Genomic DNA, 23,975 nt, shown 5'->3' with positions numbered 1-23,975 from the left:
GAACTAGTCTTTTTCACTTATTTTACTTCTTTGTTACATATTTAAGTTTTCCTTGGGAAATTTGCCCTTGTTTGTATTGGTCCTCAGAATAATCAAGGCAAGTGTTATATAGTTCCTTGTCTCTTTTTATCAGATAGAGTTTGGGACACACACACAGCCCTTTCAGAGACAGGCAGATATTCTATTTTTCCAGCTAGAGCAGGGTGCAATTGCCTGCCTTTGTGCCAGGCATGCATCATATGTTTGGAACAGGTATGGCAAATCAATTTCCTAACCTTTTGGACTCTCGTTGGTTGGTATTTGCTAAAAAAAATTGCAAAAGATGCTTTGTTGTTGCTGTAGTCCTTAACGGTACTGTGGAATATTCTGCTTGCTTACTTCTCTGTGATTACCTTAATGCACATTGCAGTTGTCCTCGCAGATGCACAGAATCAGGGTTTCCTGACAATGCAGGGTTTCCGGTATACTAATTGGAGATTCTGACATTGGAGACACTAATCATTACTTAGAATCACTTTTATGTCATTTTAAGTACAGATGGAACTGAGGAATCCCAGGAAGTGATTTTTGCTCCACTGCCAAGGCAAACCACTGATAAAGAGATGTGGTAATTACAATTATTCGTTTCATTCGCTGATTTAGCTTAGTCTAACTGAAAACTCTTGCAACAGAACGATATCCATTAGATAGAAATTAATGTCATTATCTGAGATGCATTCTGCTGTCTAAAGAAAAAGCTGCTCAGACCAAGAAAGTGGAGCAGCTGCCACAGAAGCCGGATTTTGAAGCACTGTTTGGGTAGAGAGGTGGTCCTTCTGGAAAATATTTTTTTTCCCCTATACCCATGACATCACCCAACCTGCAAAGGCATCTGCTTGCCAGATGCTGAAGGGTATTTGGTGTAGCACTATTTATCTGAGAGTAAAAGTGCAAATAGATACTAAAGAGATGGACATGGGCAGAGCTGGTTGAGAAGATAACCCAAGATGAAAAGCATCAAACAGGAATGCACTCTTAATCTAAGTTTTAATCTTTACACAGACTTTATTTCATCCACTAATTTCTTCAAGCAAAAAGCTTTCAGGTCCTGCAAGGCAGAGATCTTAATTGGATTTGGGGGGTTTCTCGGGACTTAGTCCCAGTGGTCGCTAGCTGGTGGGGATGGGGGCACCTCAGTTTGGCTCTTCCAGGTGCTGCAGAGGAGATTGGCGATGGGCAACCTGAGAGCTCGATGCCAGCATGGGTGGAAAGGGTCAGGGAAGCTGCCGGTGTAGTTTAAACAGAGCCACAAGACCTGCTTATTGCAACTTGTAGGCAAACACCTTTAAGTAAAGTTTGTAAGATTTGAGGAGTGAGTTTGTGTTCTCTGCTGGGTAATGCAACAGAGGCGGTGCAGTGCAAGATGCTTTTCATCGTGCTGCAACTCAGCCAGCAATGTTAATGACACCGTTTACTCCGGCAAGACGTTTGCACATAAAACCGTGGCTTCACCCTTTCAATTTTATTTTTGGACCTTCTTCTTTTGGATTCCAGGCTCTGCCATGCATTCCTGGGTAATTACAGGAACTGCAGCGCCGGGTTCTCATTTTCCTGGAGAAAAACCGTGATCTTCGGGGAAAAAAAATTAAAAAAAAAAAAATCAAAAAATTAAAGGCAGGGGGGTAGCCTCTGTTGCACGCAGCGGTGAGAGGAGGGCCCCGGCCCGGCCCGGCCCTACCGGGAGGAGCTCGCCCGGCCCCCGCGGGGCCACCGGGGGTCTCTGGGCCAGGGTCCCGGGGCCTCGGGGCCGGCCCGGGCCGGGGGCGGCAGCGGGGCAGCGCAGGTAAGGGGCGGTGGGGCTCCGGGCAGGGGGCTGGGGCTTGGAGGGAGGGGGCTTCTGGGGCCCGGGAAGGATTTGGGAACGGAGCCAGGACTCTCCGGGTCGCCCTGCAGCCCCAGCACGGGGAGGGGGCAGCAGTGGTCGGGGATCGCCGGGCAAAGGAGGGTTATGTGCTAGGGGTGCGAGGCATGCGCTGGAGCGTCTCGCACGGCTCTTTTCCCCCTCCTCTTTGGATGTTTCAGACGGAGGTAGGTGTGCATCCAAACTTGCATTTCCAGGGAAAATCAACAGAAGTTAAATGCGGTCGTGGCTACTTGGGGAATGAGAGAAGCTCTAAAATCAGGTTATCACCGTCTCTCTATTCTGTGTCAAACCAGAGTAATGCTTGGAAAAACTTTTACAGCCTCTGCATATGTTCCGTTTTGCTTCGGTTTTCCAGCTATAAATCATCTTCTGCTCTCCTAATAGCACTTAATGCTTGACATGGTATCAAGCATTTCATTGTCGTTCTGAGAGACTGCTTTCTGAACTTTGAGAGCTTAGGAACTGAAACGTAGAGGTACTTAAAAACAAAGTATTTATGCTTTTTTCCTTTTTAAAATGAATGATTTGAGGATTACTGTGCACTTACATGCTTAGGACTTGTGATTTCTCCTGTGTGTATGACTTTGTTTGCCTTACCTTATCGCACTTTTTGTAGACCTCTGTAAATTATGGCATGCGATGTTCCATGAGTCACCGTAAATACGTTGTCATTTGTAAAAGGAACGTACTCAGTATCTATTCGATATGAAAATGCATCATTAGCTCTGCTGTTACCTTTCCAAAGTTCACTCAGATGCTTTTTTTACCACTTATTTAGACTTTTCCTGTATTTTTCTCTTTGCAAATGGAGCTGGGTAACACAAACAGATTTCTCTCAGTTGTGGAGAGTGTGGGTAGAAATAACCGCTCGGGCAGAAAACTCAAATGAATCTCGAGGAGTGGCTTGAATAATTATGCCTGTGTTTAGGCAAACTGCTCTCTGTTTGCTCTTGCACACTGAATCTGCCTGTAAATATCAACTTACCCAGTGCTGCAAATGGCCAGAGCAGCAGCACAAAAACAGGTCTTTTGTTTTTCAGTCTTAAGACAGAAATGAATCAAGTCTTCTCAGTGTCACAGCTCCTGTCAGTTGCCTCTTGCTCTGCTTCTTGGATGTGACCAAACGCGCTCACGCTCACTTGGGGTGGGCAGCAGTGGTCATTTTGATTTCTCTTCCTCGGTGTGAGACAGGCAAGTTCCTAAAACCAAGGATTATACGTAATTAAACCTTCTTTTTGAAAAATCTGAGTTTTTAAAGTGAGTGCCATGATACAGTGGCGCTCCTGTGGCACTTACTTTGTGGTGTGAGCCAGAGCTGAAGTGCTGGCACCACTCTTTGCTCCAGGTGATAAAAAGGAGCCCGAAGTCCCTTTTCATCAAATTAAGCCTAAGTCAGGGTCTGCTGTAACATTTTAATACTATCTGAACGACATTCCTAAAACCCTTTCTCTGCGTGACCTTGCACTGGAGCCATTTCTAAGATACAGAGTGTAGCATCTGTAATGCCAGTGGTTTTAGAAGAGCTGCTGGTCTGATTGAATCACAAAGCTCCTGCTCCACAGCACTATCCCCACTCGTGCCATTACTGCTGTCGGCTGAGGGGCAGCAAGGGCTGCAGCTGCAGGTGCTGTAGCCGTGCATTATGGAGGACACTCTTTTCTGCTGCTGTTGCATTGGCCCTGGCTGATTCCCATCCAGCGAGTGCAAAGTGGTCTCATAAAGAGGAACTATACCTGTTTCTCTGAGACATTTTGATTTTTCTAGTTGGGCTAACTTGGACAGCCATTTCTCGCAGCTATTATCAATGTTACTGACTGCCTCGCCAACACTCATTTATTCATTAGTGTTTCTCTTTCCCTTACATCTTTCTGCTGTTGAAAGCCTATTTCAACCTATTTCAATGGTGCATTTAGTTGCCATTGTGACGAACAGTACATCGAGCACCCTGGTTTTGGCAGACGTGGGTTGCAGAGAAAACTTCCAGGTGCAAAGACACGTCTGTCAAGGAAAGCTCTAGGTGCAAATCCCACCTTCAGCTCTGGTGTATGGCTTTATGTAAATTACCTGCAAGAAAGCTTTTTATCTTATTTTTTTTCCCTTCTTATCGGAACAAAACACTCAAATATCACTCGTTATAACACCCAAATCTGTGAGATTTAAACATGTATTTGGATTCACTTTATTTGTCTTTTCCATTTAAAGCCCTGGGGGCTCATGGTACCTGACTGTACTCCACAGACAGACAGGATGGCAGAAGGTTAGGAATCCCTTAATCAAATACCTTCAGAAAACACGAATTCAAGAAAAAGAGGCTGGGTCTCACAGGAGTCAGCAAAAGGCAGAAGTTTCCACGAACAGCCAACACACTGGGCACACTCACTGCTGGTCTCTGGCCTCCTCCCTCGCAGGGAACAGGAGAAGCTCATCTCTTACAGGTGTCACCTGCTTGTTGCCTGGTTCAGAGCTGTGCTGAGCTGGGCTATAATTTTTTGATATGAAAACTGAGTGATATGAAAACTTTTGATACGAAAACTTCCTATGAATGCTGTCAAGGATTTAGTAATGTTCTTGCGTTTGTTGACATCAGGTCCTTCCCATGTTTGTCAGCTTGATACTAACTTTAAGATGAAAGCTTACGGGCATTTACAGCACAGCATAATACTTTTGCTTATTGTATTTCATTAGTATTCGGTGATTCTTTAAAATGGGGTTTTCTGTGTAATATTTTGGTTTCTCATTCAAAGGTCTCTGTCACCCCAACACCTAGTGCTACAGAATGAAGTGTTACCTTAATGCCTTGTCCATATGGTAACTGGTTGTTACCGTAAGGGAACAACCCTTAGAACCAAAGAATTACAAAACATATTGAGGTCAGCAAGTCCTGTCTTTCATACCTGAAGATCTGTCCTTCTCCAAAGAATTCCTCACTTTATTTCTTTCAGACCTGGCTTCCTTGCAGGTAGAAAATACCATTTTGGACCACTCAAACACTGTCTTCTCAATATCCCTTTTTTTTTTTTTTTTGGTTATCTTCCTATCTTCAAGAAGCGTTTGGGAACATAAATAATTGCAGCGACTTCTAGCAATCTGCAAACTGCTATGTAAGTCTCCAAGGTAGGATTTTTCACAGCCCAGGAGATCACTAGTATATATTACAAATATTTATCTTGGTCTGGTGGTCTCGCCAGCTTCACTGTCTTCTTAGACCGTTCCACTGAAGCCCCGATTGTATTGTTAAGATGCTGTAAGAGCAATTCCATGAAAGGGATGCTAACAGAAACCAAATCATGTTTTATTTCATTTCCTCTCCAGGGCTGGGCTTTGAGCTCTAAATCATCATCTGATCCAATAGACTTTTGATCTCCTGATATTTTTCTAGCGTGTCTAGCAGGAAGCAGAGAGCATGTAGATAAACACACCTGGATCTGCAAGGAGAAACCGTACCCTACAAAACTGTTTTATGCAGGGTACCCAGGGAGTAATTCTCCTTGGTGGTGGCTCGAGTCTGCTGTGCTGGGAGGAACCGTGCATTGACAGCATCCCCTCTGAGGACAGCAGTATGCCTGACCCTCTGTGGGATGGAGGCTGCAGCTCTGCCCATGGGGCAGCTGGAAGGTCACCCCAGAGGAAGCAGCACCCAGGCTGGGCTCCTGCAGGTGGGGAAGTGGCTGCAGCCAAACACACCCTGCAGGGGCTAGCAGCTCATACCTGCAAGAGCTAAGTGATGCACCCATGCTCCTCTACCCTTTGTTGCAAGCAGTGCTAGGAAATGGCAGGTTGTATGGCCAGTAAAGGAACAGACCCTCTTTCATCAGAAAAAAAAAGGTGTTATAATGTGTCCCTTGCAATTTAAAAAAAAATAATTTTGTCTCTGTGTGATTTGAACTTGTGGTGATCTGAATAAAAGGCTTCAAATGGGCAGTCCTGGATTCTGAAAATTTCATATTCACAGAGTAGCAGCTGCTCTGATATCAAGAGCCAATGGTGAGATTGTTATGGAGTGTTTATTGTCCCTGGATAACCCCTGGAGACAGCCCGCTTGAATATGGGAGTAGAAACAGAGTCAGCAGACGTGCAAAGGAAGGGAAAATCAAGCCAAAAAATGGAGGGTCATGAGAGGTGAAAAAACACTGTGAGGAGCTCTCAAGAGGCCGAGAAGGACAAGTGTTTTGGAAGGAAGAACTGTTGACAGCTGACGAAAGAAATGGAGTAGTTCAGGTTGTGGGCCCAAACCCAGCACTCTGAGGGTTTGTCTTGGAGCTCCTCCCTTCTAAGATCAGTATATAGACTTTTGGTCATTGGAGCTTTGGGATTTTTGTTTTTCATCTCTGTCTTCTTGTAGGCCTGAAGATTTGATCAAGGTGTGAATTATTCTCTTGCAGGCTTCGGAGATGTCTGTTCATGACGTATTTTGACCTAAAATTCTTTATCTTCCACACCCTTAAGCCAAAAATATTAGGGATGTAATATTTTTCAGCATTTCAGGAAGTCCTGAGTCCGGCTTTCATTAGTGTATTCAATACTTAGCATAAGTTTATTTCTGAAGTAGCTATAGGTGCCATGTAAGTGCTTCCTGATGCCAACGCAGCGACCTCATTTGGGAACATGGGGCTGTAGCTGCTGAAATGGTTTTAGTCTTGACATGAAACCAGTATTGCATTCAGCAAACAAAGCAATTACAGATGACATTGTGTTTCAGATCAGCGTGGCTCTCTGTGATGTTTGCAATTTAATGGCTGCGGGGTAAAAGGCACTTGGATTGTGAATACATCTTTAAGTGCAAATAGGAAACTTTGATATTTAAGTAAACTTGTCTGGGATTTTCATCGCCTCGGATGCATTGGACTGTTCTGCATTTCAGTTTTCAGTAGAAACTGTGTGATTGGGATTTGTATACTGAACAGAAATAATCTAGAAAGTGTTCTTACCAGTGTGCATTATTTTTACTGACATAAAGATCGATTACTCTGGGCATTATGGATAAATAATATTTTTTTTCAAATATTATTATCAAATATTATAAATGCCACATTGTTGTTTCCTAATCTAAGTATATGGGAGAAAAATAACACTTTGCTTTACCATTGGAGTAACTTTGCAAATGTGTAATCTTTGGTTTTAACTTCTGTTGCCACACAGTTCTGCAGCAGAAACTAATGCACTGCAGAATAGCAAGTTTGTGGCCTGATAACTTGTGTCGTTTGAGGGGAAAAAATGTTTCTGGTTGACTGTCCTCTTCAACATCCTCCAGGGCTTGATAAACACAGGAAATTACAGGGCATGCTGATGTGACAGAAGAATGTGCAGGGCAGGGAAGCGCCATGCTGCGTCGCTGGTTCTGACTGACCGGGTGTTCGCATCCTGGTCCAGTATGGGCTATCCTGCCTCAGGCCCTGTTTGTTTTTTTTTTTTTTTAAAGGGAGAAGGGGATAAAAGGACACTAGTCTAGTTCTTCATAAAGTGATTGAACAGCTGCCTGGATAGCCAGCTTCTCCAAACAGCCTGCAAGCCATGCCTCAGTCCCCACAACAGCAGCCTCAAGAGTGAATGAAAACAGTGAACGTTATGAAGCTTCCCTCCCCAAAAAGTCAGAGGATGCCTGAATCAATTTTTTAAGTCTGTTTCTCTTTTTCCTTTCATTTTTCTGTCAGTGTTAGGTGAGGTAATTTTCACGCTAGAAAGGTAGCATTTAATACCCAGGAAAACACATACCTTTTCTTGACAGCTCAGCTGGAGACTGCATTTGCTCATCTCCTCCCTTCCCTCCTGATCCCCACATTCCCTTCTGACCCCAAGGAGTAAGGTGCAGCCTGAACCAGGGGATGGACATCCAGGGTACACAAAGCGTTACTGTTACATACGGAATTTGTGGACTACCGTCAACAACCTATATTTGGTTGGAAAACTTTGTGTGTAAAAATACTTTTGCAATACCACCCAGCTTGTAATTTCTGGAAAAGCTTAAGCCATGCAAAGCTTTCTGTGATTACTGCAAGAAAAATGATACTTTGAGCTCACATATGGAAGAAAAAAAGCATCTCACGGTCACAAGTAGCTGTAAATCGTTCTCATTCCTTACTCTAGTCAGCTGCAGAAGCATTGCCTAGTACTTAATATTTGTAAACTGTCTGGACAGCTGATTTTATGGCCTCGTTATCTTTTCCTCTTCTTTCCCTGAGACCATGGGGCCCCTGAGTCCTGGGTGAGGACAGGGAGAGCCTCAGGATCTTCTTCTCTACCTGCATCCCCGGCAGATGCTGCGCTCTAGGGAAGCTGGTGGGTAGCGAGGAAGGTTTGCTGCTGAGTGTGGCTGTGGCTCTTAGAAAGAAGTGGCTCTGCTGGCGCCCCTGGCCCTGAAACCACTGAGGGTGGAAGAGGGTCTGGGACCTGCACGCCTTCCAACATCAGTCCTCCAGTGATTTATTTCTTTGCTTATGGGAAAAGGCTGTGTAAAAACAAAACCTCAAACTGATTAATGGGCTGGGCTGTACAGGGGGTTGCCAAATTCCCTCCAGTCACGCCAGGAACAGCCATCTTGCCCCGGTCTCCCTGCACCTCCCCTTGCGGCTCCCAGCCCTGCTGTCTGGCCCCATGGCAGTCTTCCTACCAGGAGGCCCTGCTGGTCCTTGCAGTATCCTCCACATCACACGAAGCCCCATGAGGTGAAGCTGGCAGAACTGATGGGTGTCTTTCTAGAGAAGCTGTAAAAATAAACCACAGCATCTTCAGATGCTCTCAAACTGAAGGATATGCTCCCCAAATCAATAATACTCAATCGTACTGCTTACAGCAAAAAGTCAATTTCTTCTGGTTCTCTCTTGTTTGTATTGGATATGCAGCAGTAGCTTGTTCCTTTCTTCCTTTTTTCTTGTTCCTTTCTTCCTTTCCCTTATTTTTAATAGTTTTGAACAGAATGTCTTGATGGGTAATCCAGATTTAGGGCAGAAAATCTTGCAGTATCGGAGCTCTAAGTAACCCAGGTGTGAGTCTGCAGATTGGGATTTACTTCTGAAGTTTCATACACTATGCAATACAAATTATATTAACAGATGGTTATTTATTTGAATTTTACTGCAGCTGTAGTCTCCTAGAGGTAGGCTTTCCATAGATTTAATTTACCTTTGTAAACCAGTATCTCCCTTTGATGTGGGGTACAGGGTAAATTTTTCCATTTGGAGTGCTATGCACCTGTGGTGAATAACAAAATACCTAATGAATAAACTCTTTTTAATGAACTATGATCAGTGAGATCAGACACAGAGGGGGGAAAGGTCACTTCACCCCCCACTCCTTTTCCTTTAATTCAAAGAAGGAAAGAAATAATGTGTCTGAAACAACAGCAGTGCCACTCAGGCCAGCAGGCTTTAGGAGAACCAGAAATTAAGGCTTTCAAAACAAAAGAAGTATTTCAAAGTTTAACGCTAAGTTGAGGCAACTGTCTAACACTTCAGCTCCTGCTAGTATCACCCATCTTTAGGAGAAACGGTGGTGTGGTGAGCATTGGCAGCAATACACCAGTTGACCACAGCCTTTGAGATGTCCCGAGGTGAGGTTACTCCTCTGGGACATATCAGTGGCCAGCTCCAGTGAGTGGGGCTGAGACCCCAACCCTGCTGCTGGGGACCAGGCAGGGGTGTCCCCACTTGCAGGCACCCCGATAAGACATGCAGGTATAAACCCAGCAGGCTGACTTGCCATCACTAGCGTGCTCAGCACCAGGGAGCTTAGAGCTCAATTTGGCATTTTGTGAGTGAGAGTGGAGGTGGCCATCGCCTTCACTTTTCTTCTTGATGAGAGAGAAGCGGCTTGCAGGAGCCTTTCCCCACAAGGGAGTCCAGATCCCAAGTGGAGTCCTTTCCCTTTCATAAAAAATCAGCAGACACGTCCCTCATCACCCCTTTGGCACAATGATTGTTTTGGGACCTGATGCTTGGCCACAATGAGGCGCTGCTGCTGGTTCAGCAGTTTTGGACAATGCATCCCAAAGCATGTCTGTGAATAAATTCTATCCCTCCTCATACTATGCAGGAACAGTCAAGGATTTTTTCCCTTCTCCTTTGTGTCTATATAGGTCACCTCTCTCTCTCATGCAATTGGGTAATAGTCTTACGGCAACTGTAGGACCTGTGTATGTGGAAAAGTTTTCCTTCCTAAAAATAATAAATAGAAAAATAATGCCTTAAGCGAAGTTTAGCCTCACATTACGTGACTAGACAGTGTTATGTGAACCATCTGCAAGTACTCCATGGCCCACAAGCCACAGTTTAAAACTTCTTATGCAGAGCTGACTGTAGGAAATACTTACTGAGAAGAAAAATATACCAGAGCCTCCATATTCTGCTAATAACTAGATGGCTGTGGTGTAGTGTGGTGATGAGATTTTTAAGTTAGTGACAATAATAATAGGAAATGAAGTTTGCTAATGCTCCTTAAGTGGTTATTTTTGATTACACGTTGCCTATGCAAAGATTTGGTGTGCCTTTGGGTCGTGATGCAAGACAACTCAGCTTATATAAGCTTAAAGAAAAATTGCAATCTAATCTTAATTTTAATGAAGAAGCTATTGGAGCTAAGTTACTTCTCCTAGAAGTTGGGATGAGGCCATGAGTTAATAGGTCCTGTTAACAGCACTGCTGTTAAACATTCATGCACCACTGACCAAGTGATATCCTTATCACTCGCTGTGCTTGATGGGGATAGTATGTAGCTGGTTGTGGGTACATAATTCACCTATCATATACTGATAATCACTTCTTGTTTGCAAATCACCATGAGATATCCACATTGAAATGCAAAATAGTTTTTTATTTGTTACCCATCAGATCTGTACACGATCCATTTTTCCCTTAATCAGATATTATATTGATTTCTGTTCGTGGAGAAGAGAAACATGTAACGCTCTTCTGTGTGAAGGGACCAAAGGGGAAGGAACCAAAGTTTGAATATTCATGTTCTCTGTTTTGCTAGTGAAAGCTCAACAGCATGTCGTTGTTCACTGTAACGTCTTTATCTCTTTGCTTGACAGATGCCAGCTTTGCATTTCAGGTCAGCAGCTTTGCAGCTGGGTCACTTTTGTTCTGCAAAATCGTGAAGCTCGGGAGACAGGCTGGGTGTCTTGAACAGACATGGGCAGATAGTGGTACAACAAGGGGGAACAGTTTTAAACTAAAAGGGGGGAGATTTACATTAGAAGTGAGAAGGAAATTCTTTCCTATGAGTGTGTCAAGGCATTGGAACAGTTGTGGATGCCCCATCCCTGGAAGTGTTCGAGGCCAGGGTAGATGGGGCTTTGGGCAACCTGATCTGGTGGGAGGTGTCCCTGTCCGTGGCGGGGGGATTGGAACTGGATGGGCTTTGAGGTCCCTTCTAACCCTAACCCTTCTGGGATTCTTTGAATCTGTGAACAGCCAGGGACACTTTTTTGATCTAAGCAGGAAGATAATTTAAAATGATAACCCATAGATTTCTCCTACTATTCCAATATTCAGTCTCTCTCCTTTTTTCTTTTTTTTTTTTCTTTTTTTTTCTTACCTTCAGCTATTGCAGAGTAGAAAACCATGGGAAATTTTAAAGGCCATGCCCTCCCTGGAAGCTTTTTCCTTCTTTTTGGCTTGTGGTGGTCAGTGAAATACCCCCTGAAATATGTCTGCCGAAAGAACAAGAACGCTTGCTACCTGGGCTCCAGGGCAGGACTTCAGCGCCTGGAATTTGTTGAGGGGATCATCAAAGCTGTCTTTGCCCTGATTGGTAAGTTAGATGGACTCAAGGAAGAAAGTAAAAATGCAAACAGCTGTGCGTTTTAACACTTTTTTTTTTCAAAGCTTGCTTTCTGATAAAACATATCTTGTTCTGTTTTTTTTTGTTTGTTTGTTTGGTTTTTAATTAGTCGTGCAAGAAGGATAGCATCATGAACCAGTGCAACAAGCTACTGAGTTTCCTGATCTATTTTTTTTTGTTTTCAGTTCAAGAGAGGATGTCATTCTGAAACAGGTCTTTAGGTGGATGCACACTGTTCTGCTCAACAAAACAAACAAACAAAAATAAAATTGTGAGGGGCTATTTGGTATCTTTAAGTAGACATTTAGGTCAGACTAGGTGCTTTACTTAGCTTGTCCTGGCCTTTAAACTCTATGAATATAAGAATTAGCTTAGCATTTGCTATTAATTACATCCTTATGTAACTTGGTTTCCATCCATAGCACTCTTCCGGAGCTTCTGTAAATCTCCTGGCTCCTTCACAGGTGGTCCATTTGAATGTTCATTTGCTGTTCACCCCTTCAGAGAGGGAAAAAAGTTATTTGGGCAAGAGGCCCTCATGTGCAGGCTGTTAGCACCAGACTGTGGGGACATTGCTTATCTATTTTTGAATCCAGCCATCCCAACCCACTGCTGTGAATGGTTTCAGGTGGCCTGCCAGCTCTCACATGTTGATAGGCTCCACGAAGCTATGGATAAAATGTGCTTTTCATTAACACCATTCAAAAGGAAATATAGTCACAGAAAAGACTGAACTCCAGGTTTTACTGCTGCAGAATTTGTTCAAGGGGGGTCCTGTTTCTCATGCTGTGGTGAACCCACCTGCACACTAAGAGGACTGTTTAGAGATCTGTGCAGCTGGATGGAAATGCCCACTCGCTATCTGAATCCCAGCATGCTGCATGACAGCCATCTTACCTTTTTTGAGTAAGTAAACTAAATAACAGGAGGCAGGGGAGCTCTGCACATGTGGGCCTCAAGAAGAAAAAGATAATAATTTTCAGTATTAAGATCCTATTTTATCTATCTACTCTAAATACTCACAATTCCCTGGTGTCTAATCCAGGTGCAGGCTTTATCCCCATATATTGCCTTCTACCTGGTTTTTCTTCCCCTCTGGAAGTTGTGTCACTTAAGATACATAAACACTGACATGATGCTGTGGGTGCAATATAACATGCCTCAAAAATTATCAAAACCTGAATAATAATGTCTGTTCTGAGGTGTGGGTAAGAACATCTTTCCTACAAATGTCCCAGTCAGTGTCTAGGGAGAGTCAGACAACTAAAACATGAATCCAGTGTTTTTATTTTCACCCTGGAAAGGAAAGCTATTAGTTTGATGTATAGTAATTTCAAGTCCAGTCAAAAATGTGGGCAGGAAAGCTTGGCACAGACAAACACTACAAGCAACAGAAGGAATAAAAACTGCTGTTTCTGTGTTAGGAAAATTAAAAAAAAGTGGAAAAACACTGCATTTGTTCTGCAGTATATCCACTTATACAGAGGGATGCTGGCACACGCTATGCTAAACAACATAACTCCAGTGTCTTAAAAGCATAATGTATATTAAGCCCTTCACAAACTTAATTGATCCTACAAAGTATCTAAAAGCAGCTTTCCCTGTTCTGGAGTACTGCATTTAGTTAGCAAGACAACAAGGGGCCAAGGTAAGGGAGGCGGTGGAGCAGCAATGCAAATACTAACTCTGTATACGTCCTCGTGGGACCTTTAACAGCTCTGCACAGCAGAGAGATTTCCTTTTACGGTTTTATAGGAAAGATCTCCTTTGAATTAAGAGTTTGAACTCTGCCATCCTTCATATTGCAGAGGACTAAAATGGGAAATCTTTCTTTGGGGGACTTCAGCATGTGTTGAACGCATGTTTGAACCACTGGGAGACAGCTGAAAAATTTAGTCAGTGGACCACCACAATGGCAATTGTTTTTTGTTTTTGTTTTTGTTTTTTAAAAAAGGAAGAAAAAAGGCACAGAATAGCCGTCTCCATTTTCACTTCTGGAAACTGCAGGATGCAAATAGTCCCACCAGGAGTGGAGCTGAAGCCTGGTTTCCTATGGCTTTCTCCTTTCTGGATTATGTGATGCTTAATATATGTTTGAGCTTACTCTGTGGTCTTTCCCTCTGCAAAGAAACTTATTTCGCCTCTCTTACACCCGCTGACTTTTTTTCTTGAAAATTTGTAGGACACAAATTTCTTTAAGGCCTCTGTGCTTTTTCATTGGCATTTGGACAACATGTTAAAACCTTTATTGGGAAAGGCTGAATTGGGAAGTCTTTATCTTAAGAACCAGGACAAATAGTAATATTTCTCATTTCACGTGCAGGAATGGTGGCTGAGCAATTTGTTCCTGATGGACCTCACCTGAAGTTGTATAATTATGAGGAAAAGCACTGGGATCACCTGATGAACTGGCAGCACGCCACCATGTATCTCTTTTATGGCATATCAGGCTTGGTCGACATTGTGGCTCACGGTACTAATGCGCTGCCAGTGGCCATAGACAGGATGATGCTTTCGTTAGCAGTTTTTATTGAAGGTAAGTTTACCTCCCCTTGTTGAGATGCCTGTGAAAGTGGCACACAGGTATCAGTCCTTTGGCTGGGATTCTCAAATTAACTTTAGAGAATGAGCTCTATGGGAGATGAGCATTTAACATTCTGAAACATTCAAAAAAGAAAAAAAAATACAACACATTCTTGGCCCTCCTTAAACTTCTAAGGATTTGTCTGCACTGTAGCCCAGGAGCACGGTCACACATTGCACAGGTGCATCTGTGCTTTCCTAAATAGCTAGGTAGTAACAGGAGTGTTATGAGAATATTTTGGGAAAGCACTCTGTAGCTCAGGCATGTGCTTCAATGTATGTACTGAGATGGTATGCTACTGTTAGCTGAAAGCCAGCATGTGTGCATCTACCCTCACAGCTGTCACATGTTGGAATTGCACTGTGGATGCAGTCAATTTGCATTTTCTGTAGGCACAGTATATCTCATGGCAACCCTCTTGTTATACTGCAGAGACAGATGAATAAGACTTCATTAAAGTGTGTTTTAAATAAAAGATGGTAGAGCTGTAGCTTCCCATATTGCTTCCTGTCCTGAGCTCACAAGTGAAAGCATACAGTACACAGGCATGAGACTTAAAAAATGACTCTCAGCTTACCTGAGAAGGTGATGCTGACATAAAAGGAAAGGTTCACTCTTTTCTAAAAGCAGATTGCAAGGAGATTGCAAGGAAGGAAAAAATCTTAAACTGTACACTTATTTTATTCCAGGTTTTCTCTTTTGCTACCACCTTCATGGGAGAGCCATGCTGGATATTCATGTTCATCAGTTACTGCTGTTTGCTATCTTTGGAGCTGCTGTTTGCATATTTCTGGAAGTTTTCTTCCGTGGCAGTATTGTACTCGAGATGCTCCGAACAAGCCTCTGCATATTACAAGGCAGCTGGTTCTGGCAGGTGGGTCACTGTTCTACCTTGGGAATGTCTTCCTTCACCAATATTAGTCATCTACTCCTTTGCAGATGTTTCACAGTTGATATAATATGCCTTTTAAATACAGACCTCAAAGGACCATAGAAAACAACGCACTCTCAATGTCCCCTTAAAGAGACAGAAGTACATATTATTTCCATTTTACAGATGGTAGGCCATTTTACTTCTCCTGTCTTTCATTTAACTCATAGACTCACAGAATGGCTTGGGTTGGAAGGGAGCTTTAAGACCATCTAGTTCCAACCTCCCTGACATGGGCAGGGACACCACCCCGTAGAAATCAATACAGAAACTAAGGTGGTTTTGTTGAGCTCTCCCTTGCTATAATCATTAAATGTTCCCTCTGATCTCTGTAACATCCTGTTCAAAATTTGCAAGCCAAACAGCAGTGATTTTATAACCCCACAATGTTTGCTACTGTGGGAGCAGGGAGTCAATGCCCTGGGGAATACAGGAAAGGAGAGACAAGCAACTCAGTGACATTTTCATGAAGAGGAATGACGGTGCAAATTATTTTTTATGTGCTGAACAGGTTGCCTCTTTTTACTTTCTAAAAACATTTAAACAGTGGCAGCCTAGATTCAAAAGGTATTTAAGCTCCCAGTTCTCATTAGGGCATTGGGTGGTGTCCAGTTTATTATTCTAACAATGTTCTGGCATGTGAGCAGAAGTAACAGTCTAAAGTTGTACATTTTGGACATGCAGCTCCAGCAAGGTAGCTGCCAGGCCTTGGCTTATGTGTGATTCTGCTGGATTAATAGATATTTGATATCATCCTTTTGCTGTTAGAGAGAATCTCATTAATTGCTGCAACCTTGCAACAGAGCAATAGGAGTGCTGGTGACTCTATGCGTTTGATCTTATAGTAGAGAACTGAGGTCACTCCAGTGATTTTTCTTTCCGGCAAGTCTAGACTGCCTTCCCTTTTTTATATGCTGGCCAGACATGATGAATAAAAGCGTTTGCTGTTCCTTAGGAGAACTGGACACTCTGCACCAAATCAAACATTTAAATACTTGCTCTGGCAAGAAGACAGACCTCCTAAACTGTAGTATTTTTCTATAAGTGAACTCAAGAGCCTGATGCTGCAACACTCAGTGTTTTATTTTCTTGTTTGTAAGCTTTTTTTTTGTTGATTCGAGAAGCCTTACAAAAGAGGAATTAGATGCAATCACTTATTCTTTGTTGTCTGTCTAGTCTAATTTTAAAACAAGTTATTTCTTTAGCTCCAGAGACAATGTGCTTTTTATTTCAAAGTAAAAACTGAAGAGCTAAAAATACAAGGGATCTAAGTGTGGCTTTTTTAACACCCACATTAGACTTCAACCATATGTGTGACTGAAAACCACATACTGGCTGCAGCATGACAAATTTGTAGAAGGTAAAGGAGCTTTCTTTCTGCATCATCAACACCTTCATTCAATGAATTCTCTGCATGTAAATGCAAAATGCTCTTCTCCCCTCCTTCTTCCTCTCCCCCTCTTCTCAGCTTTAAAATCCTCAACTAAATGGCTGAGCAGTGGCTTTGAAGAGTATCAGACAGCACCGAGAAGTGGTGCTTGTCAGGTCAGATGCCTGACCAGCCATGGGATTATTAATTCTCTAGTTTATGCAGCAATATGAATTTGGTATTTCCCAGCTCTGGCTAAGCAAATCAGCTACGTACTTCACATGAGTTTATAGTCCTATGTGGCAAAGCTACATTTTTACCTAATTTCAAAACCTGATGTTTTTCCTGGATGGAACCAGACCTAGGACTTGTCTTTATTTATTGATTTATTATTCATCTTCTGAACTGTTTAGCACATTCCCAGATGCTGTTGGGAAGAAGCGAGTCAGTGCGAGTGGTTGGGCAGGTTTTCTGTGTGGTGATGAGTTTGCAGTTGGGATCACACGTAGCTGAGGATCAGCCCCTTTCCTTATTGCACGTGGTTCAGGTTACTGTAGGGCTTGTTGGGCCAATCGATCACTCTCTGAGCAAGAGCAGAGGGGCTCTGGAACTGGCTCTGCATCTTCAAAGGCATTTCTGCACAAAGCTGTGTAAAATGATTCATCCCATTTGAGTGTGACTGTAAAACTGTTTCTAATAATCAGTCAGCACTATAAGCAAATGAAATGTCTGCCTTATGATGGTTAGCATAATACATGATACAGCACAGGATACACATCAAATGACATTTGCTAAACATCTCTTATTTGATTGCAGATTGGCTTTGTTCTTTATCCTCCAAACGGGAGCCCAGAGTGGAATCAAACGGATCATACCAATATGATGTTCCTGACCATGTGCTATTGCTGGCATTATGCTTTTGCTTTTCTTATACTTGCAGTAAATTACACAATTGTCAGCTGGTAAGTTACTTGAAACACTGAAACTGTGGAGAGCTGTCTCTGCTTTACCAGGAACTTTATTTTTTGAAGGCTTCACTGGCAAATCAAAAGATTCCCACAAAGCAATTCATTGACTTGCAAGGTACAATAAAAATAACCATACCTAATCAATGAAGACAACATGGCCCATTGCTTCAGTAGAAAGGGGAAAAACATTCATCAAGTACAGTTCTAACAGCCTAATGCTTCTCATGTAAAATGAGCTCTTTTTGATAGTCTTCCACATTCATAACTTCTTAATGAGTTAGAAGTTGGGAAGACCTTTTTCTCTATTCTCTCCCAGTGCTCATCTCCTGTAATTCCAAGTGGATCATCAGCAGGCTTCATGACGTGCTTATTGGATAGATTTCATTGTTAGTACTTTCCTTTGATCAGACCTGATTTTTTTTCACTAGCCAGTTTCATCCCCTAATTTCTAAAGAGAGCCCTTTTCCTTGCCAGTGCTAATTCTGACAAAATTCCAACTGCAATGTGAACTTTGTTGTAAAAATGAGCCTGACGCTACCATGCATGATCACTTTCTGCCTGCAGGATCTTACCAAGCCTTTGCTGGTATTGTCTTAAACATGCTTCTCACCCCTTATTTTACCACTACCATTTTAACAGCCCTATTTAATCATGCTCTGGCCACATGTAGTTCTTGCAGTCTTGTCGTGCACCAAGAAGGTGCTGGTTCTTTGGTGATCTTAGTAAGAAAGGCACTGATACTCCAGGGTTGTTAACTGGTTTGTTGTGTAAAGGGTGGAAACTATAGAAAAGACGACAGCAATCTTATGCCCCTTCTGATGTTGGGAACTCTGGCTGCTGCAGCATTGGTTGACCCCCTCCAAGTTGACCACAGGATGCTGAGCGGAGTTCCCATCCATGGGGAAGTTGGCCAGCCTCACGCTGCTTCACAGATGTGGAGTGCTCTTCCAAGTGAACAAACGCATCAGTCTTGTACCTGTACAACATTAAACTTTCTATACGTTACAACGAGGTTAGCTGGAAGTATATGATCTCACGCAACTCTATAGCAAGAAGCTCTTACCAAAGGTACATACAAGTGGCATTGTTAAAGGCAGCACATACCAATGCCACAATGTGCTTGGACTGTATAGTGGTCAGTTGTGCTAATGTGCAGATCTCTACAGTCAAGGCCTTTGGCTGAACTCTGCTCAGATTCTGCTTGAAATCACTTGTCTCCTCTTCACAATGTCTTCAGCAGTGGCCCACTACAGGCCTTCATAAGTCAATCATCCAAACTCCCTGATGAGATGCAAGAGTTAAACAGTTTTTTACCCTTTAATAATAGCCAGGTTAGCCTTTGAGCCATGGTTTGATTTGTAATATGCATGACAGCTCTTTCTTTTTTTTCTCCAGGGCAGTTCAGTCAAAGATTAAGCAGTCCCAGTCCATGGAAATGGGATTACTGAAAACATCTGAAAGAGATCAGGAGTCAGAAGATGAAATCTAGTATGAATATGGCTTGATTAGTTTACCTGCTCTACCATTAGGCTAATCGATACCTCATTTTTCAATTTGTTTACCATCTTATTCACTCTTTACTGCTACTTGCTATGCAAATATCCCCTGAGTGGAGTCTACATCTACAGAATTAGATCTTTATTTGCAGAAGGTAAACTTGGTATTGATTTGTGTTGGTTCCTCTAGTGCTTTACTTATCACATGCTTCAATGAAAAACAGACATTCAACAAACTTGGACTGGGTGAGGTGGCATTACCAAGTCTGTGTGTTAGACTCATTAAAACCTTAGCAAAATAGTTTCCATCTGCTGCTGAACAAATGGTTGTTTCCATAATTAGGGTGTCCAAATAAGTGCGTTTGTTGAACTGCAAATAACACAGTGCATAAACAACTCTGCAGACCTGGAAGGGAGCAGAACAACACAGAAAATCATAGTCTTGCAGCTGTCTTGTAAAGCACGTTTGTGTCTTTGCTTGTGGCTTTATGTTAAATGGAAAGAACTACTCACAGCAAAGACCTTCAACATTTCCTTGAAGAGTGTGCAGTGTGTTCACTCCCAAGCTTCTGCAGGAGGACCAGAGGGGTATAAAGTAATTAAAAGTCACTGCAGCTATTCCCTCCCTTGCCTGGATGGTCCTGTACACTGCTGCATGGTGAGCACTGGGAGGGTGGAGGTTTCCTTCATAGTTGCTCCATGTCTGGCTGGCCACAGCACTCTCTCAATAACGACAAAAAATACTGCTTTTTTATTATTATTATTGTATTTATTTTTTTCCACTGAACAAGCTGAAGCCAGGCCCAGGGTGCTCTCCCCAGCACTCAGTCTCACTTGGGACGTGCTCCAACCTCCACAAATGCAGAAGCGAAATAACTGATACGTGGCAGAAGACAGCAGAAAAATGATGCTGTGTGTAAGCACACTGCCCTCATGGGGCGGTCTCCTGCAGCCTGGCTCTTGCTCTCCTGAAGTCTTGCAAAGCCTGGCCTCAGCAGCTGGGCAGCATATGCTCCATTTTCTAGGGTCTGCTGATGGCCATGAGCCATGTTGCGTGGCCAGATGTGGTGAGGTGGTTCTTCTGGAAAATAGCTTCTTCCCTTTAGAATGTCTCTACTAAAATGTTATTTTCTTAGTTGCTGGTGCAGGATGACTTCTGTTCAAATAATACTGGTTTTGGTGCTGCAGAAGTGTTCCTTCTATTATTCTGCCATTTCCATATTCTCTTAAGGAAATGCAGGACTGGGCTCTGGTAGATGAATCAGAATCATTTGGTCTAGCACCTCCAGTTTCCAGTTCACTTATGTTTTTTCAGTGTGAACCAGAAGAGTGAGTAGTATAAAACTACTAATTGCAGTAAGCTGTTTACTTGAAAAGATGAGCAAAAAAAATAATTTAGTTTGTAGCTCAAAGGGATCTGAGGACTCAGAAAAAAAAATACTAAAGGCTTTTTCTAAAGCTATTTCACCTTCAAGGCAACATAAATTTTCGCTTCATTTGTAGGATTACCCTTTTTATCTTATCTTTTCCAAGGACAGCTTTCCTTAGCTGTATATGTTGTTAATGCTGAATTTTAGGCATACCAATGCCTCTTTAAAATAAGTAGGGTCATTTATTCTGAAGGAGATCTTCAGAAAGTACTTTGCTTCTCATAGGCAGAAACAACACAAGTTTTTTCAGTGCTTTTATTGATAAATCCATGTAATGCTGTACAAATATTAAGGTGCTGTATATCTAAACTAAAGGGAAAACCTAACCAGGAAGAAAGCATGATAAACTGGTAGAGCTTTGATCTGTCTTCTTAGAAGACTTCAGTTGGTCATTTTTTAAATTATTTTAGAACTTTGCCAAGTATCATGAAGTGACACTTGTAAGTAGGTGTCAGATTATTTTACTGATATAATTAGATTATATCTACTTTGGAAAGCAAGAACAGATGGCTCTGTGTTTAAAAATGTAAACTGGAAAACTTAATATGTATATATATAGCCAAATACCACAATTTTTTCTTAATATTTGTTTGCTCTTCTTTAAAACCTTTCTCTGAAGGATCTTGAAGATTTTGGCAAACTTTAATGAAGTCTGTCTCAGGACATCCTTGTAAGCTAGGTATCGGTATGGCATTTTTGTAGCTCTGTGTCTCAGTTTTGCATTGGTCTTATGGTAAATGCTGAATTAATGGATATTTACTTCCCTCTGCAAATCTGAGTCTTGAGTTTCATTACTGCAGTTCCATTAAAATAAAATTTTCTATTGGCGCAATATAGAAGGAAGATCCATCAGTTTGCTGAGGAGCTAGCCTGGTAATAGCAGAATTGGCCAAATGCAGCGTGTCATTACACCTAGCTGTAATCTGGTATTCATTGCACTACACCACAGTTGTCACTTCATTGTTGTTTGTTTTTAAAGGGAAGAATTAGTTCCTGTTAGAATGGTTGGGGTGTAAAACTTGCCGAGAGGTATCCGCTGCATCTCCCTATGTCGCCCCATGGTAAATCTCCCGTAAATGATCAGAGGACTGGACAAATAAGCCCAGCAGACACATCTGCTGGTTGTGGTGCATCCATGCCTAGCAAAGATGCCCCTGAAGAAGCCCAGTCAGGAGGCGAATGCAGTCTGTGACCAAGAACGCTAGGATGTGCTGCTTCCAAAAACTTGTTGTGTATGAGAAGGTGGCATTCTATTATTAGACTTGAAGAAATGCAAATAAAAGCAGGTCCTGAAGTCTTAAAGAACAAGCAGTCTCTTGGATTTGATTTTTAATATGTAGAGAACATGCAGAGTGAGCGTTACAGTGTTGTTCTGTGCCTAATATTTTCAGTACCACCAAGGACAGAAACAACCTGTTCCATACTGGAGTTGAATGAGTGGAGGGAATTTTGACAAGTTTACAAATGCCACTCAGATCAAGGTAGCTGCTCTCAAGAGAACTTAAATTATTGTTAAATGTTAGTGCCTTTTAAAAACTAAATGGTAGTTTGTAATAGACAAGATATGCTTGTATTTTTATTTAAATAAAATCAATTTATTCATCTAAGGTGTCTGTCATGTCTTTAAGGGAAAAACATAATCATTTATGGGGCAGGATGGGGCAGGTAGATATGATACTTTTATAGCCCACCAAGACATTTGAACTAGCTGGACTACACTTCGGGAAATGGCAGTTCTGCCTTCTGCACATTGTAGCATTGGCTCTGGATAAACCTTGGCTCAGAATGGGGAGGTGTTTCAACCTGGGGGGATGTCTGGGGACCTCACGGTCCCTTCGGTGGTGAACTAAGAGTAAATTTGGCAGTGCAAGGGATTTTAATCCTACATATTCATTCATCCTTCAAACTGAGGCACTCGAAAGCTTTGCTATGCCTGCTACCTTAATGTGCTCCCCACATGCTTCAGCTCAGCTGAGCTATGCCAGCTGGGTTGGGACTTTCTAGTACAGAAGTCAATGGAAGAAAACAGAGTAGTTTTTTATCCAGAAAGTCCTTTGGCATGTGAAATAGAAGAAAGCCTGAATTTCAAGGACTCCCAATGACTGCACAGTAACTGCACATCTGTTAAGAGGGAGAAAGTTGACTGGAAAGCTGCTGAGCACTGGCCTTTAAAACCTGTTCTAGGTCAAATATGTGCTTGCCCAAAATATGTGGGAGGAAAAAGCCTAATATTTGTCAAATGGAATAACTAGTCTTCAGATGACTTTTTCAGAATAGCAATTTCTATCACCTTGCTATTGTCTTGTTGCAATTTAGGGATTTCTATAAGATACTGGGTACACTTATTAGAATGGAACTACGTTCAAAAAAATAGTTGGAAAAAGCATAATTATAAATTCAGGTAAAAAAGCTCTTGTGTAAGGATTAATGCCATTTAATGACAAGATATTCTGCAGGGGATGGTGGCTGAGAGGTCAACATACGGGCAGGAAATTGGACCAGAAATGGTTATGTCTACACATTGTGGTTATCAGCCATTGTCCCTCTGAAAAGGAGAAAGAAGAAATGGAAAGCAGACTGCATTTATAAAGATCCATGCAACTGCAAAGCAATTAAGCAATTAGAAATCACTCCTAGCATTCAAGGACTGAAGGGTGAGGGAGCTGCACTCATGGCATACTGCTGCCATATCCCAGGCAGCCTCCAGCACTCTTTAGGAGGAACAAAGTTCTCAGACACACTGAAGCTTTTATGGCTCCTGTGTGGCAGACCCTGAAACAACCGTGCTGAGATCCTGCTCCACAAATGAATGACAGCACGAGAGAAAGCTTGCACTGCTTTGCTGGAGTTTTACTTGTTTGTAACTGTGACTCAGCCAGATGCAGTTGACACATGAAAAAATGTCAAAGATGGTGTTTACTGCTGGCACTGCACTTCATTTGGGCTTGAAAACAAAAAAGAAAGGAAATAAGAAACATCTGGCTCCAATTAAGGCTCACAAGAAATGGAGAAAAGCAGGAGAAGCATATCTAGTCACTCAAGAAGTTTTGTCTCTGTACAGCTGCATCACATACAGATTTGCAAGGAATAAGGATTTCTTTCGATTTGTCATATAAAATTATTATTTTCATAAATAAAAATGTACTATCCTTTAGGATGTATTTATTGATTTGCTTAGGTTTTGTCATCTGTTTCCTTATGCCATTATTATTATTTTTTTTCATTAAGGCTTATTTAAAATATTCTGGTGAAGTTAGAAGTTCACAATCTTTTTGCTCACAGTCCTATTTCCATTTCCCAGCTGAGAAACCATCTTCCATTTGCAAACCTGGGACTGCAGCTGAAGATTTCGGAATCAGAGTATGTCATATACAGAGATACAACATCCCGCCCAGAGATGTACACAGTGATGTCAGCTCTGTAAAGGAATGAAGCAAGGATGATATTTCCACAGAAAAAGAAAGGGCAGTGTTAGTAAATATGGGATTTAATTTTTATTTCTTTCCTACTTCGTCAT

At 42.2% G+C, this 23,975-nt stretch overlaps 1 protein-coding gene across 4 annotated transcripts; it reads left to right on the top strand.

Annotated features, from left to right (window-relative positions):
* Positions 1-1,537: 1,537 nt before the first annotated feature.
* On the top strand, positions 1,538-22,065 carry TMEM45A (transmembrane protein 45A). Of its 4 annotated transcripts, none has more exons than XM_048057868.2 (6): positions 1,538-1,822; positions 11,441-11,650; positions 14,004-14,216; positions 14,954-15,138; positions 17,381-17,526; positions 18,928-22,065. In XM_048057868.2, the coding sequence occupies exons 2-6, from the start codon at positions 11,461-11,463 to the stop codon at positions 19,019-19,021; spliced, it is 828 nt and encodes a 275-aa protein (XP_047913825.2). In that variant the 5' UTR covers positions 1,538-1,822; positions 11,441-11,460; the 3' UTR covers positions 19,022-22,065. The 4 variants fall into 4 exon arrangements, with proteins under 4 accessions (XP_047913825.2, XP_013040510.3, XP_047913826.2 ...); XM_013185056.3 differs by lacking the exon at positions 1,538-1,822 and adding an exon at positions 1,916-2,067; XM_048057869.2 differs by lacking the exon at positions 1,538-1,822 and adding an exon at positions 2,142-2,162.
* The last annotated feature ends 1,910 nt before the right edge of the window (positions 22,066-23,975 follow it).

The sequence above is a fragment of the Anser cygnoides genome, chromosome 1 (genome assembly GCF_040182565.1).
Source record: "Anser cygnoides isolate HZ-2024a breed goose chromosome 1, Taihu_goose_T2T_genome, whole genome shotgun sequence".
Classification (NCBI taxonomy): Eukaryota; Metazoa; Chordata; class Aves; order Anseriformes; family Anatidae; genus Anser; species Anser cygnoides.
This window is presented reverse-complemented; position numbering and strand designations above follow the sequence as displayed.